General features: G+C 42.5%; 2 protein-coding genes across 6 annotated transcripts in view; one reads left to right on the top strand and one right to left on the bottom strand.

Annotated features, from left to right (window-relative positions):
* Positions 1-3,601: 3,601 nt before the first annotated feature.
* Positions 3,602-13,039, top strand: NR2F1 (nuclear receptor subfamily 2 group F member 1). 4 transcript variants are annotated; one of them, XM_038403029.2, is made up of 3 exons: positions 3,602-4,297; positions 6,587-7,114; positions 12,095-13,039. In XM_038403029.2, exons 1-3 carry the CDS (start codon positions 3,850-3,852, stop codon positions 12,373-12,375), a joined length of 1,257 nt encoding a protein of 418 aa, XP_038258957.1. In that variant the 5' UTR covers positions 3,602-3,849; the 3' UTR covers positions 12,376-13,039. The 4 variants fall into 4 exon arrangements, with proteins under 4 accessions (XP_038258957.1, XP_038258958.1, XP_043370514.1 ...); XM_038403030.2 differs by having other exon boundaries at positions 6,590-7,114; XM_043514579.1 differs by lacking the exon at positions 3,602-4,297 and adding an exon at positions 4,981-6,154.
* Positions 13,040-13,848: 809 nt separating this feature from the next.
* The window catches only part of FAM172A (family with sequence similarity 172 member A), a 372,757-nt gene continuing 369,587 nt past the window's right edge, over positions 13,849-17,018 (bottom strand). For both annotated transcript variants that reach the window (XM_043514568.1, XM_038403039.2), the window contains one exon: positions 13,849-14,504. In XM_043514568.1, coding sequence (XP_043370503.1) covers positions 14,428-14,504 — 77 coding nt within the window. In that variant the 3' untranslated portion in view covers positions 13,849-14,427. The remainder of the gene's footprint in view (positions 14,505-17,018) is intronic.

Genomic DNA, 17,018 nt, shown 5'->3' on the forward strand with positions numbered 1-17,018 from the left:
GATGCTAGAAGCAAAAGTTATCCTTGCAAAGTGCTGCTATACTGTAACTCCATCACAGTGGGTTTCCAATGAAATGTAGGTAGACGCTGCTTCCCATGTTAACCCCATTAGAAACACCGAATAGAAAAAGCAGTACTTGCCTGATGAAGCCTGGTTTGGCCGGGGTTCTGGGTGCCAGCTGAAGCGATCCAGGTTCCGAGAAAACCTTTTCAAGAAGGAGCAGGGAACAAGCTGCTGGGTCCGTCCACCTTCTCTCTCTCTCTCTCTCTCTCTCTCTCTCTCTCTCTCTCTGTGTGTGCCTTGCTCTGCCTCTTTTACGCCCTGTCTTTTCACAGTCTGGGGAGTAAAATCTAGATGATATACATACAGAGCTTGCTTTTTTTGTCTGATTTAATCTTATTCGTTTCACCTTTTCACTGACCAGGAGCAAGGAGCGAGAGTTTATTTGGTAAGAGGGAGAGAGAGGAAAGAAGCCCACTGTTGCCTAGTCAATAACATCCTTTTTATCAATGCAATATACAATAGGGGCGGCTTGGCCAGGGGACTCATTGAAAATCTCTTCATTATTTCAGGACAAAACAAACCGTTTATTCTGATTTTAGAAATCATCCTCTCAAACTGGCTCAAAATCTTACATTTGTGGACTTGACAGAAAAATAAAATCATTATCAAGGCACATCTAAGGCTGTTTTAAAAAAAATAAATGGAACACCTTTTTAAAAAAAGCTTCTGCAATATTTTACATTCCCTTTTTCCTTGGAGGTTTTGCTTGGTTTCCAAACTGATTTAAAACTTTGATATGAGCTAAGGGGAGTTCATGCAGTTTCTTTCTTCTTTGTCACACACAGACACTCGACCCAAAGCGCATTTAAAACCTAGCACGTTAGGGGACGTTGCAGGGAAGAAGGGATGGGAGACAGGAGGCGAGAAGAAGTATACAATTAAAAAGGTTTATTGCCCCAAAGCTGCTTCTTTATTTTGAAAAAAGTAATGAAAAGATTTTGTGGCGTCCTGCTGCTTTAGAAAAGGCACGGGCTTTGTGCACTGAGGAGGAAGCCGGGAGCTGGGGACTTTGCTGGACTGCAGCGCCTAGGCTCGCTTCCTGTCCGCTAGATGGCAGCCGGATCCAGCTATTCCATTACTAGACAGTTGGGAGAGAGAGAGAGAGAGAGAGAGAGAGAGAGAGAGAGAGAGAGAGAGAGAGAGAGAACACCCCCCCACACACATACCCCCACCCCGCACATACTCCAACCTTCACTGTCTCTCCCTTTCTTTCTCTCTCTTCCTGGGACTTTCGTTTACAAGCGTTGATCTTCCCAGATAACAAAACGAGAGCTTACTTTTGTTTTATTAATAATTATTGAAGCATTGCTGGCTGTTTAAACAGCCTTGGAAAGGGACACTATTGGAAAGTGTAAATCATCATCATAATTACTAGTAACCCTTCCAGGGGAAAGTGTTGAGTTCTGATCTCATTTTACGACACCGAGAATTCCACCAGTGTCATTGATCGTAATTAAAAATATCAAAGGAAGGAGAATATTTTAGGTAATAAATGGGAGCCAGCAACGGTGGTATAGCAAAAAAAAGCAAAGTTGAAGTTTATATATATATATATATATATATAGTAAGCAATGTAAGTGGATATATATATATGTTACACAAAGCACAATTTTTTTTTACTTTCAGTAATTAAAATTCCTAATAAGGTTTTTCAATTGGAAACATACAGAAATCTAATTAATAAACCCCCCCCCAAAAAAACTTTTCAGCGTGAGCAAAAATAATTTCCTTTTAATTCCCCTTTCCCCCTATCGCAATGCATCCCCCCCCACCCCCAGTCCTTTTGATGTGTGTGCGTGTGTGAGTGTGTATGACCATAGACGACCCATACTAATCAGGTCTCAAAGTAAATTGCAGCGCAGGGCGATCTCAATGTAAATTGCGCTTGTCAGAAGAATCCCCTTCCCCCCCCCCCCATTCCCCAGCCCAGTCAGTAGGTAGCAGAGAATTAAAAAACAAGAGGGGGGGCCTCTTAACCAATGGAGTGAAGGAGGCTTGGCTAACCTTAGCCTCCCATTTTCTCTCCCCCCAATTCAGGGCTCTGACCAGTCAGTCGCCTTTGATTATCAGTTGCCAGCAGCCCCTCTCTTGGCTCCTTGACATGAGCTCCATATAAGGCAGCGATCTCCATAGAAACGTGTCAGTTTCAATAGTAGTGTCAAAGTTCACTATATACAGACATTCGCGCAGATCCCCCTTTCGGAAACATTGCTCTGCTAGTCTTCCCGTTTAAACGCATTCATTTTTGGGTCTCTCTCTCTCTCTCTCTCTCTCTCTCTCTCTCTCCCTCTCTCTCTCTTCCTTTCTCTCTCTCTCTCTCCCCCCTTTCTTGCATATTCTATTAGTTTTTTTTTTCCTTCAGCTCCCTCTTCTCCTTCCTTTTCTTCTTTTTCTCTACCCTTCCTCCTAGGGTCTTTCGCTTCATTCCTGCAGGAGAAGAGAGAGGTGAAACTTAAAAAAAAAGAAAGAAAAGGAAAAAAAAGGGGGGGGGGAAGGGAAAAAAGAAGCAGCAGCAGCAGCCCAGCGAGAGAGAGAGAGGGAGAGAGAGGACGCTTTCATATCTTAATACCGTCATTATTTTTTTCCATTATTGTCTATTTTTTTTTAATTTTGGGGGAGGCTTTTGGTCCTGGCTGACGAGTTTTTAGCTGAAATACTTTTTCTGAGCACAAAAAGAGAGAACCTTTTCCAGGCGATCGCCAGTGGTTTTTTTGTAACCAGCATCGTGTATTATAACCGAAGAAGAAGGAAGGGGCAAGAAAGAGGGAAAGAAGAGGATTTATTTATTCGACCTACTTTGGATCTCTCGTTTTCGGCGTGTGCCATTATTATTCATATTCTATTTTTTTACACTTCGCCGTGAATTCGTCTCCTCTGCGAATTAGTCCCATCCAATTGCTTTGGTATTTCTTTGGGAGAGAGAGAGAGAGAGAGAAACAACAACCAACAGCAACAACAACATCAAACTGTCTAATCTTCAATCCCTCCTCGATCGCGTTTCCCAAGACTGGTTTCCTGAATGGCTGACTGCGTTTTGCCCTGGACCTGGCCCCCGGACACTTTTATCCCCTGATCATCGGCAGCCTTTTTTTCTCTCTCTCTCTCTCCACCATCCTCGCCCAGGCCTGCGCCCCCAAAAGAGCCCAGAGCGCCGGCGGCGGCAACTGGGGACCGGCAGCGGCACCAGCACCGGCCGGGCCCCGGCAGCGAGCGGCGGCGGCGGGCGGCGGCGGCGGCGGCGGCACCGACCTCCTCCTCCAGCGTCCTCTATGCCCGCACATCCTTTGCACTCCTAGCGCTCGGACTGTGTGGCGGGCGCGCGCGGGGTGTGGGGGTGTGGGGGGGGGGTGTGTGTGTGTGTGTGTCCGCCGATCGCCTGCCCCCGTGCGACTCTCCTGCATGCCTCTCCCCGCAGCCCGGCCGGCCGCGGCTCATTTCGCAACTTGAGGGGAAAACACATATTTAAAAAAAAAAAAAAAAAGAGGGGGGGGACCAACCAAAAAAAAAAAAAGCCTTCTTCCCTCCCTTCCCCCCCCCCGAGAGAGAGAGAGAGAGAGAGAGAGGAGGGGGTTGCAAAAATAAAGAGAAAGAAAACGGCAGAAACAGCTACAAGAAGCAGCCGCAACGCAAGGGCAGCCGCCGCCGCCGCCGAAGCAGAGGCAGGCAAGAGTCCTTCTCTCTCCTCTCTCCCCCAGATCCGAGCCACCCACTCCCCCCCGCCCCCCTCCGCTCCCCGGCAGCCCTCCGCCAGAAGCTCAGCTCCCCAGCACTTTTTGGGCCCGAGATATGGCAATGGTAGTTAGCAGCTGGCGAGATCCGCAGGAAGACGTGGCCGGGGGCAACCCGAGCGGCCCCAACCCAGCCGCTCAGCCGGCCCGGGATCAGCAGCAGCAGCAGCAAGCGGCCTCGGCGGCCCCGCACACCCCGCAGACCCCTAGCCAGCCGGGACCCCCTTCCACCCCGGGCACGGCCGGGGACAAGGGCCAGAGCCAGCAGGGCTCGGGCCAGAGCCAGCAGCACATCGAGTGCGTGGTTTGCGGGGACAAATCCAGCGGCAAACACTACGGCCAATTCACCTGCGAGGGCTGCAAAAGTTTCTTCAAGAGGAGCGTCCGCAGGAACTTAACTTACACATGTCGTGCCAACAGGAACTGTCCCATCGACCAGCACCACCGCAACCAGTGCCAGTACTGCCGCCTCAAGAAGTGCCTCAAAGTGGGCATGAGGCGGGAAGGTGAATATTTCTTCCCTATTCTACTCTCCCTCTCTCTGTAGCTCGGGGTGTATGTCTGCAATCCATCTACAGCTTTGCACCCAGGCTTTGGGGTTGCGCTGATGCCCTCCTCCTCTTCCTTTACTCCCCCCTCCATCACCACCACCACCACACACTTCCCTTCCCTGCTCACTGGGATGGGAATTTATTATGATGATCAGTCACTAAATATTTATTATTTCTCCGGTATCACTAGGATAATCTCTCTGTGTGTATGTGGTTTTGTCTATTGTTGGCATGAGGCTGGGGGGACATCATTCTTTACAAGATGGGTTTCCTTCTATTCCCCTTCCCTCCATATATAACATTTAAAAACCCCACAACACTTCGCAGTAGATCAATTTCCACCAGCATCTTTCCTGAAAGAAAGATGAAAGACATGTAAGTGGGGGGAAGAAGGGGGAGAGAAAGGAAGGGGGAGAAATATGCTACTGTATCTCAGCTTCCTTGTGCTTGCCAGTATGGTAGAGTCTGTCTCTTGCAAGATCTGGCCTTCTTTTCACTCCATGCTCTTAAAGGAAAGTTTGTGACTGAAGTGTGTTTTTATAGTCCTGTCATTTTTTAGCATGCTGCTCATTTTATTTCTCCATCAAACTCCACCCTCTGTTTAAATACTGCATACAAATTACAATTTACAGCATATTTACTGATCCTTCTGATTTTAGCATTATACATAGTCTGTTTCTGGCATGAGCTCCTCACCATTTCAAATGCTATTTTTTCAGAGTAGTTCTTGATGTTTGCTTGCAATATGTCTCATTTTCCTGTAGCAAGACTTGCTGCACTATATTTTCTAAATATATTTAACAGTTTACAGTTAAAGTTCATCTTGTGACTATCGTTAAAGATGTCTTATAGGCAAAGAAGCGAAACAGTCAATTTTGTGGAGTGGGGATTGCTACTTTAATTAGCTTTAAAATTATATTTTATACGCCACTAGAAAAGAAAGTGAGTTCCTTCAGATATGAAAGAGCTCGCACATATGACGACTTCATTTGTAGCTTCAGGGAGCTGTTTGTAGGCGTCTGGGGAAAAAAGCAAACTTAGAATTGTGTTTTCATTTAATTGAAAAATAACTGCCAAGTTTAAAACTATAATTAGGTGTGGGGGGGGGGGGGAAGGAGTCCAGCCACTTAGATTTTGAGGGCTCAACTGGAATTTAGGTTTTCATCGATTCTATAATAAAGGATAAAGTTACGAATATGTTGCACGCTCTAAACTGGAAAAGATAAATTATATATAGGTGCATGTTCGTAATAAACCACTGTAGCCGTATCTTCTCCTTGAATTGCCTTTGTTTACATTGCATGCAGTTTAGAACACTGACACTGATGAAGTAAAACATACACACACTAAAAAAAAACTTTGGTCGGCTTTAGGAACTCAAAGCATGCTTACGTTTTCTATTGAGATGGTTAATGAATCCAGTGTTTTTGCAGTTGCAAGCTTGTGCATTCAGGGTGCAAAGCTGTCTACAGGCTTTTGCAGTTGCAACAGCGCAGCAAAGATATTAATTAAACCATCGCATTTTTTCACTAATGTTTGGCTACTGTAAGTTCAGACCCTTCCCCCCCCTCGAATATTTAATCTTTCTCTTCCTTCTCTCAGTGAGAACTTTGCTGGGCACGTATCGGATGCTTGCTCCGTGTAATAAAAAGTTAGAAGTGGTTAGCTGGGGGGCTGTGACCTGATCCAGTTTAAAGGATAATTGGATGGTATTTTTGAAGAATATGGACACATTTATTTTTTTAAAAAACAATTTGCTTGTAAATCTACATGCTCCTCGGACAATGGACTGGGAAATAAGAAAAAACTATGGTACCTATATTTTTACCAGATTGCTGGGATTTTTACCCCAGACAGCACGCTGCAATCCGGAGGCTTTCTTTTATTTGTGTTTTGCTGGTTGCTTTCCTTTTGCTGCAAGTGGGGGGGGGGGAAGGGAATGGATTGTCTCGTTGTTGTGGCTGGGATTTTTTTATTTTTACTTTGTATTTTATTTTATTTATTTATTTTTTTTGGCTGGGCTGGTGATGGGCCGGGATGGCTGTACAGGGGCTGAGGGTAAGGAGATGCAGCCTGTTATGTATACACTGCTCCATGTGTATATGCTGTCTATAGCTCTCTGTACGTGTGTGTGTGTGTGGGAATAAGCCCTGCATTGTCTCCGGATCGGCTGTAACGTGTTAGGCGATGTTTGCAAGCCTCCTGGATGCACATTTCCTCTCCTTTTCTCTTTCTTTTTGTCAGCGGTTCAGCGAGGAAGAATGCCTCCAACCCAGCCGAACCCAGGCCAGTACGCGCTGACCAACGGGGACCCCCTGAACGGCCACTGCTATCTGTCGGGATACATCTCGCTGCTGCTGCGGGCCGAGCCCTACCCCACCTCGCGCTACGGCAGCCAGTGCATGCAGCCCAACAACATCATGGGCATCGAGAACATCTGCGAGCTGGCCGCCCGCCTGCTCTTCAGCGCCGTCGAGTGGGCCCGCAACATCCCCTTCTTCCCCGACCTGCAGATCACCGACCAGGTGGCCCTGCTGCGGCTCACTTGGAGCGAGCTGTTTGTGCTCAACGCGGCGCAGTGCTCCATGCCCCTGCATGTGGCCCCTCTGCTGGCCGCCGCCGGCCTGCACGCCTCGCCCATGTCCGCCGACCGGGTGGTGGCCTTCATGGACCACATCCGCATCTTCCAGGAGCAGGTGGAGAAGCTCAAGGCCCTGCACGTCGACTCGGCGGAGTACAGCTGCCTCAAAGCCATCGTCCTCTTCACATCAGGTGAGTGTGCTTGGGGGAGAGAGGCCAAGGGCTGGGGCTGGGGGAGCTGAGGGGAGAGGTCGGAGAAGGCGAAAGAGAACACTAGGCAACAGCAAGAGCAAAATCATAGGGTCAAACCTCCCAGCTACTTCCCTCCCTCCCTCCCTTCCCCCCCCCCCCAGCCAGTCTGGATTGGGGTTAGGTTAATAAAACCCATTCGATTTGCAAATCAATGTGGCTCCCTCGTTTATGGGAAGAGTTGTAGATGGCTGGAGTTCCATACACACTATATGCCATTATCCCCACTGCCAGGGTTTGTGCTCCTTGTGTTTCTTTGGATACGCGGGGTGGGGAGGTGGGAAAAATAGAGAAATATTACCATCTATCTGCGGGTGTGAGAGTGACTGTGTGCCTGCGAGAGAGAGAGAGAGAAGGGATCTCGGTTTCTCATGGCACTTTAACTGGCAAGGAGGTTCTCCCTAAGAGTGTTAAAAGGAGGGCATAAGCACAAATAAATCATAACCATACTGATTTATTGCTGCCTGATTTCCCCTTATCGGAAACCATTCATGTTTGCAGTTGCAGAGGTTATTGAGGATCGTAAAAAATGGATTCGATCTAAAAGAGAAAGGCAAAACAAAAACAAAACAAAAAACCCAAAAATCTAACCCCAACAATAGAAACAGCAAGTCAGGGGGGAGGAGGGAGGGGGTTATGTACCAGCTTACCAGCCCACAGAGAAATCTTTTTGCTATGCAAACCACACAAATATTGGAATTTTAACAGATTGTCTGAAAAAAATACCAAATTAAGTGTAGGAGGTGGTAACATGCATGCATGCATGTTAACAATTTTTCTAATGATAGATGGTTCAAATTAACTTGCAGGAAAGTGTATTAACTTCGCTTTGAAGTGTTCTGGTTGTAGCCTATAAGACTATAATACATCTTTTATTATTGTAACCTTCGAGAGGGAAATATATAAACATCAAAGAGGAACAATTTGCGGAAAATATAGGAAATATAAACAAAGCAAGATAAAAAGCCACTCTGTTATTTTTTTTCTTTCTGTCTTTTCCCTTTTTGAACCATTCCTCCCATCTAGCAATAAATAAACAGTTCTAATAAATCTAACTTGAAACTAGGCCGAATCAAAATTAAAAGCATTCTTGAACAAAGATGGCAAATCGTTCAAAGGCCTTGTTTAACAGTAAGCAGTTTATAATCCATCACTATTTGTTGCCTTTCATGCATGAAAAATAGTATTTACATGGTATTAAAATGACTCTTAAATTTGCACAATATTGTAATGTAGCAAATGTAGTATTAATATCGATTTGAACATCAGATAATTTATTTCGACAGGAGTATCTAATTTGTATGCAGGGTGGTCAGAGACATGTACTTTGACTGCCCCCTTTTACTTTCAGTGCAAATGCAGTCTTGTAGTGTTGGAGGGAATCTTTCTTTGCGAAGGATAAAGTACAGATCTTAAAATAAATGGGAGATTTACTGATTAGCCATCTCGACATTTTAATGCATTTTATCTTAATAAGTCTTCTTGATGGAAACATGTTTTTCAAAAGTGACAAAGAGACTGGGCAGCATTTATCAGCCTGATTTAACTGGAGTCTGTCTGCAGACTTACATTCCATACTCATTCATTTCAGAATGTTCATCAGTAAACAGACCAATCTCTGAGAACCTTTCTGTTTTTAAACACATATTGAAGAAATTATTGTAAAATAGAGGGAGAACTGGTGTGGTGTTTAGTAGTTATTAAAAGCAAAGACACCTGAAAGGAGTTTGCCCCAAATGAAGAGTGGGTTTTTTCCCCATCTTTTCCCCCAAATTCTGGACCTGAGCTAGCTGTGTAACTGGTGGCTTTTTTATTAACTCCTTCTTTATATATTAATAGTAATGTATTCAAGTATATAATGAAATATTTACCAAGGGAGGAGCTTGCTCCAGCAATTGACTAAAGCGATGAATGGGGTTTAGGAAGGGAACAATAATATTATTTTGGAGCAGAATAGCATGGGGCATATTAGAAGATGAAAATACAGCTGTCAGTAGTAATTTACCCCTTTCCCTTACCCCCAAACACACATTTCCACTTTTGACTAAACTTGGTTTGATTGCTAGCCAGAGGGGAATTCATGGGAAACCTTTCTCGAAGTCATCCAACTTTTAAGCAAACTTTGACTGATGGAAAAGACATTTTTAGACATATTGTCCAAAGCAGTTTACTAAGTACTGAATATTTAAAGCTGGCATGAGGTTATCCTGGTGTGTTTTTTACATTTGGCGTCCGAATAGTATATTTAATCTTTAAAATTCTGGACACCGTCCAAGAACTAGGTCGTGACCCAAGTCTTTAAAAAAAAAACTTATTTATATACCTACATTTTTCTTCTAATAAATAAAAGTTCCTACGAAGGGACCAGACATAACAATAAATCTATTTTTAATAACTAGATTGATTTCTAGTTATATACCAGCTGATCTATATTTTCTGAACACTAAACTCTTCTGAATGCATCACATGAAATATATTCCCTGTACTACAAAGGATAAGGCTGGAGTGTACTGAACAGTGATGGTTATTTATTTACATAATTTCTTTTCCATAGACTGCAGGAAGAAATATTGAGCTCTCCCTTATTGACACATTGCCATATAAAAAGTGAGACACACAGAATTTCCACATTAGCCCTCCATTTCTTAACTAAGCTATAATTCACAGATGGTAAATATGTATTGCATTATTTCTTACACATATTCCATTTTTCGGACTCAATATTCTAATCGGTTTTATACCATATAGTGTTTAATTGTTTTAATCTTTGTTTTAAGCGGTTGGGAAAAACACTTTAAGGGTGCTAAATAAAACTCAAATAAACACATAGGCCAGGGGCATTTCAAATAATTAAGCGAGAGTAGATATTATCTGCATTAGAAAATTGTAAGTGTTTCTGTGTCTAATACAGAACCTAAGACGTATTCTTCCCCCTTTTTAAAGTATTTCTGTCAAGTATCTTCCCAATCTTGATTGTCCAGTGATTCTGCAGTGTAGGTGCACTTATCGTAAATAGCTGATAAATATTTTACTAACCTTAAGGGTATGACATATGGGGCCTAAAAAATCTGCTGGGCTATCAGTAAGACCCTTTCATATTGCATTGTTTGGAAGTTGAATAGGATCCTATTGCATAATGAGCAGATGATACATGTAAAATACCAAGATATATGTAAATATGGAGTGTGATTTGTGGCAATCAGCATCTGAACAGGACTATGTTTTTGATATATATTTCAAACAAGAACAGGCCTATTCTTTTGATACAGGTATAGATATAGATATTACAACCTGGTGCTTTAGATGTTGCAAAATAACACTGCATTAAAGGTACAGTATGGATTAGCAAAACAGTCTGGGTTTGATAATAGTATATCTGAGGGATGCCTAGTCCGTAGCTCAGGTCAAAGGTTCTTTTCCTCAGAAGTTCTTGAATCATAGTTTGTTTTATTTGTATTTTTGCTCGAGGCCATAGTATGGTAGATGAAGGTGTTCAGAAATCTTTTTAAATTCAGTTCTTGAAATAGAAAGACATAAACTTCAAAAATCCAGTTGCCAGAGATGTTTGCTTTGAATAATTTGTTGTGTCTTTCCAGGTCATAAATTTACATTCACAATTTTGTAATGTCCTTTTGGGGCCATTAGCATGCATTAATTCATATACAGATCTATATATAGCAAAGTCTGGCTTTGATCTATAGTAAACCGCTCTGCAACTGACTGCTTGCCTGTGAGCCTTATGTTTTAAAAATATTTATTATTAATAAACGTAACAATGTGGATATTTGAACTATAGGGGCAAATCCATTATATTTCACTGACGGTAGTTTCCTGAGCAAGTCTCTCAGCTAATCAGTTGATACACAATAATTCGCTGTTTTGGAATTTTAGATAGCTAGCTAGATACGAGGCTTCCAGTTCATGTTCTCAGATTAGTATGCAATTGCCTAGATCGCATCGTTCAGCTGGGTATGAAGGATATACTTCTGGCTATATATATATATATATATATATATATATATATGAAATATACACATATATGAAGGATATAGTTCTGGTTACATTTAGGCAATGCTCATGCAGCCGCTTCCAGCTTTATGTCTGATAGCTGCAGATGTCTGCTTAGCACAGGCTGGAGTAACTGAGCCATATTCCTCTTAGATTATTATGCAGTTTACAAAGATGTGACCGATTTTCAATTACTTGATCCCAGATACAGAGAGCAGTGCAGCTTTTCTCTTTGGCATTGCACTTCAGATTCCGGGCAAGAGACTCCAAATCCCATACTACAAAAGCATTTTGACTTGTTCGGATTTCCAGCGATGTCCAGAAACTCGGCGTATTTGAATTAATTAATCAATGTATGTATTTATTTAGCATGCAGCATAGATGCAGGCCACATTTAGTATAAATCCAAACAATGGCTCTCCTGGCTGTGTGGTTGAGTTGTATTCATGGTACAGCGCTCATCAGTGTGTAGATTAAAACAAAATCATGAGCATAATAGCTCCGTTCCTCCTCTCTCTCCCCTCTCAGAGGCTGATAGTCTCCTGACAGAGGACAGGTTGCTGTGGCTTGGCTGTATGGTTTCAGATCCACCCCCCGCGCGCACACACACACACGCACGCACACACACACACACACACACACACATACAGAGCGTCTTACATTATTTATTTCCAAGGTGGAGGAGGAAACACAAAGGGAGGTTTTGCCTGATCTTCTCTCTGGCTGTCGGTGTGATTGTTCGGCTGGCCCTGCCTGGGTGCTGGTGGGGGTGTGATGGTTGGAAAGGGCGGTGGGACGGTGTATTTAGTCCCTGTGTGTGTATGTGTGTGTGTGTGTGTGTGTGTGCTGTTTGCTTACTGAGTAACTAACTGTTTTTCCTCCTTGTCTCCTCCTGGTGTGTGGCTGTCTGGGCAGATGCCTGTGGCCTGTCAGATGCTGCCCATATCGAGAGCCTGCAAGAGAAATCTCAATGCGCCCTGGAGGAATACGTGAGGAGCCAGTACCCCAATCAGCCGAGTCGCTTCGGCAAACTGCTCCTGAGGCTGCCTTCCCTGCGCACCGTCTCGTCCTCAGTCATCGAGCAGCTCTTCTTCGTCCGCTTGGTAGGTAAAACCCCCATTGAAACCCTCATCAGAGATATGTTACTGTCTGGGAGCAGCTTCAACTGGCCTTACATGTCTATCCAGTGTTCCTAGAGCACAGCCAACACCCCCATAGAGACACTGAGGACCAACACAAACAGAAATATACGAACCGAGTAAAGTTGGGGTGCAGTGGGGGGGAAGCAGACAATAAACAAAAACATAAAGACTCGTGTAGGATCAGATCTGTGACCATGTTTGAAAGGAAAAGAAAGGACCTTGTGTCTGTGGAAAATTTTGGAAAAAGGACCGAGGGGATTTTAATAAAACCAGAAGGAGAATAATGGATCTTCCAGGATTTATTGTGGACTGATGTGGATATATTCTGTACAGAAACAAAGAAACAAACAAAAAAATATTGACGCTGAACTGAACCTTGTGTAGAAAACACACACACGCAAACACTTACCACGAACATTGTTATTCATTTTGTAAAATATTAGTCTTTATTTTCATTTTTTGGTAAAATTTAAAACATCGTATGCGCATAAAGAAAAAAGAAACAAGAATTAGGGGAAAATAACATTTTCCAAATAATTATAAAAAAAAAACAATTGTCCTGTGTCTATGTATCTATATCTGTTTTGTATTTTTTTCTGGTTCCAAACCAGGTTTCCTGTGATTCTATACTAATAATTTTTGATATAACCCTTTGCTTCTTATAATGAGTGCGATATATGTTGTCGAAGCTGTTCTTCAAGAATTAAAATTGAAGTGAGAATTTAAACAAAAATAAAAGAATTTAGCAAAAAAATTCATTAGTCTTGTTGCTTGACCATGCCAACAGAGTTTACAAAGGTATACTCCCTACCTTTTAACTTCCAGTGGGATTAAATGGGAGAACTTTTTAAAAAACTTCTAGGGAGCTACTAAATTGTATAAAACACACAATGTTCCAAAACTGATTTGAGTTTGAGTGTGTAAGTTTAGGATTTAAGAGACAAATGGGAAAACAAACAGTTCAATGTCATAGATGAATCAATTTATCTGCGATTGTATCACAAAGCTAAGTGCATATACCCTGGTCAACGCTTTTTGAAACACCTTTCTTGTCAGTTGAAGCTTCTGCTAAGTTTACACAGTGCTGTTTCCTTTTGGAATTCCTGGGCAAGGTTTGGAGTCACTGTATTCTACCATCACTGTGCAGTGATGTGCAATATAAGGTATACTGTAGTCATTTTGCCTGTTATTCGTTTGTTAAAAGCTTAGTGGGGGTTTTTCCCAAGAATTCAAACACCCAATACTGTGTGTTCTGATTGTGAGCGGCATTTGCTATATTGTGCTGAAAGGATTGGTGTTATTGTTTTTCTCTCCTTCAGTCACTAAATGTAAAGGGTATTCCCATCCCATTAATACAGAAAGCTAACTAGAGGTTTGCTCGTTGGGTGGTGTATATGTGTGTGTGTGCGTGTATCACACACACACACACACACACACACACACAACTACATGGATTATTGTGCCGTAGATCTATAAAATGAAAAATTGAGAGGTTTACAAAAGCCCCGGTTTTTTTAAATGTAAAAAAAAAATCCTTTCCATAATGGAGTCCCTTCGAAGGTGTAGGCTTCACAATGCTTCTAGCTGGTGGTGCTGATCTCTGTAGCAGCTTTCAGTGCATTAATGTTTTATAGGATCTGAGCCGGAGCTGTAAGAACACATACTGCCAAGGGAGCTCTTTCTTAACGTATTAATAAAGCTGGATCTTTTAACAATAACATGCCCACACACGCCTCCCGCCCCCTCCAAACAAACCCGGATGAGGCAGGATTTTCAATTTGAGGAGTGATCGGCAATGGTTTTCTTTTAATTTACTGTCCAGATCTTTTTATTATTATTATTATTTATTATTAACAAGATCTTTCAATCCAACTCGCTTGGGGTTTTTTAATATTCTAGGCGCAGTAGATCCGAAGCGAGAGCAGTTCTATACAGTAAGCACTTACATCTGGATAATCAACATTACGGGCAGACATTCTATGAGGGTAAAGTCAATTTCAATATGAAGACTCAGGCTTTCTCCCTAGTAGCCGCTGTGTATTTGATTATTGTAACCCTGGGCACACTAGGGTTGGAAGTTAGACGCAAATACTCTCTCTTCCCAACTCACAAGAGCGCTAATAGGCGACAGCTCTGTTCCTCATCCTGGTTGACTTCCCCAGAGAGAGGGTACACCAGCCTCTCTGAAAGAGAGAAAAGGGAAAGGCAGACACTGAACACAGACACTCAGCACTTGGAAATACTGAAAGTAATCCGTCAGCATTGTTTTTGGTGGGATGGGTGCCGGGGGATACAGTGGCTCGAAGCAAAGAGAGATCTAGCTTTCCTCCAATGAGATGTAAATATATTCATTACAGTGTTATCCCACTAATGAAAATAGATAAACTTTTTCGTAGGTAAGAAACGTATTTTTCAATTCATTTCATGTTATTGAATAATACTAGCCCACCGATTGCCACGAAACTTGCAGGTTAGATGAGGTGTAAGAGATGCAGTTATTGCCATGTATGTGATTAGAAAGAAGTGTTTATTCCCTTATTAAACTTTTGCTGATATACGGTATTGTGTTCTGAAGTGTTAACTATAAAATATTTATTGTGGTCGTGAACATTTCCTTAGCCACTTTCAAAGATCCTGGGCATTCATATATTTGCTGCAAATATTGTACTATTTGTCACAGTCGCACAGTATATGCTACAATGTTGATGTGGAGAAGGGCCAGGGTCCCTTCAAAAGTTTCTGATGACTTGTTCTTCCGTACCACGTATTGTTTTAAAACAGCTCCAGTTAAATTTCTCCTCGGTGTTATCTTGTTTAGACTTAGACTCATTCTTTGACTCCGTTGCATCCCCCTCTTAGAGAACTTCATAGCTTTGATGATGTCCCTGGTTGTGTTAAATACAGTGGGGGTTGCTCTACAGGCTGCAAAAAAGTACGCCACTTGATACTTCTTCACTACGAAGGTGTTTGGTTTTCGCGCTATAGTAACAGGATGTGCTCATTAAAAGTTTGTCAGCGGCAGCACTCAGAAACCCAGCAATAGTGTAACATATATACTTATGTTAATGCCGGGGTTTAGAGAGCCCTGATAGCAACATACACAAAGGGCTATATACCTTTGGCGTCGCACTAACTAGCTGGTCTCCTCCCACTCCCCAATTAAGCCTTTTATGTCCAATCAAATAAATATTTGGAATTTTTTCCAAACGGTGGGTCGAACCACAGCTGATGCAAGGAGTTCGTGGTAGACTGTCACGGAATGACGTCTGACGCTTCGGGGAGCTTTAATAAATAGTGCAAGTGTGATGGTTTGATCGGTGTTGTTCTTGTTGTCTTAAATACGCGCAGCGAGGAATTGTATCTGATCCTTTTTTCTGTGTATATTTCAATACATAGCTACACGACTCTGGGGAGCATATTTGCCTGTGTTGCTCAGACAACTTGTGAATCGAGTTTTGGCAGTTCTGAGTCAATCTCCTTAACCTGAAGTGAAGAAAGCGATTTGAAACATTCACAGGATAGACAAGGATGGCCTCAAGTTCTCTTCAGGCCCTCAGAATGAGGTGGAATTTAAAAAGCCCTGTAAGTGGCACATTTTACTGCACACTTAACGGGGCGAATTTAATAATGAGTTGCAGAGACAGGGTCTCCTATATGTAAAACGCTCTTTTAGTACGAAATAAATAATGGATATTATAGAAAGCGCTTTACGAATGCCTATGGCTTGAGGTCATTTTAAGTTACATTAAAAGGTAAAGTACTAAAGGGAAAGTAAATTCAACTTTGGTTAATGCGAAGGAAACTCTGGCTCCAAACACAAAGAGAAAATATATTTTAGCAGCTGGATAGGGCTTAACCCAAAGTATCTTCCGTTAAAAAAATTACCTGTGACTTATGAGTCAGACGTTCCCTTTTCAACAAACACACTCACTGAGCGACTGAGAACTTTAGCTTATTTGAAGTAGAGTTAAACTATTGTAGACACAAACTTCACTTATAAATCAAAAAGGGGAAGCTCAGGGAAGTTTCCCCAAGGAACTGCTAGACTAGTACGAGTGCACATTATCCGCCTTGTGGAACAGCCTATTGGGATAGACAGAGAGAGAGAGAGAGAGAGATTTTTTACATCACCAATAATCAAGTGAAGAGACATTGATAAACAAGGTCCCCTCCTGATATGTACACGGTCATTACAGGTACTGGCGAGGTACTTCCTCGGGTTTCATGGGACATTCTGACTATTCAAGAGGCTAGTTTGTGGTGTTTTACACTCCTGAACCTGAAGCTTACTTGATCTTCGCTTTATTTGGAGCAGTGGCAAATCTCCTCTTCAATCCCACTGTTTTTCCTGTTTCTTTACATCGGTTTTATTCTTAGTTTAGAAACAGAATGAGCTCCCAACAATATTTTAAAAATCAAATGTGACCCTTTTCTAATTAACATGGCTTCCATTGGCTTTGATGTGGTTTTACATCACATGGGTCAGAGCAAACGAAAATTAGTATTTTCCAGTGGTTCAATGATTGCTTTTTTTAACATTTTCCTCTTCGCCAGCACGTTGTTCTGTCACCTTGAAAACCTACCGGGTTTCCCAACATATACGACGTGATGATTACTCCTGATAGAAGACGGGGTTTTGTTTTTGTTTTTAAAGGGGGTAGGGGGAATAGGGGCACACAAGTGGAAACTAATCAAAC

This window comes from Dermochelys coriacea, chromosome 5 (genome assembly GCF_009764565.3).
Source record: "Dermochelys coriacea isolate rDerCor1 chromosome 5, rDerCor1.pri.v4, whole genome shotgun sequence".
In the NCBI taxonomy this organism is placed as follows: domain Eukaryota; kingdom Metazoa; phylum Chordata; order Testudines; family Dermochelyidae; genus Dermochelys; species Dermochelys coriacea.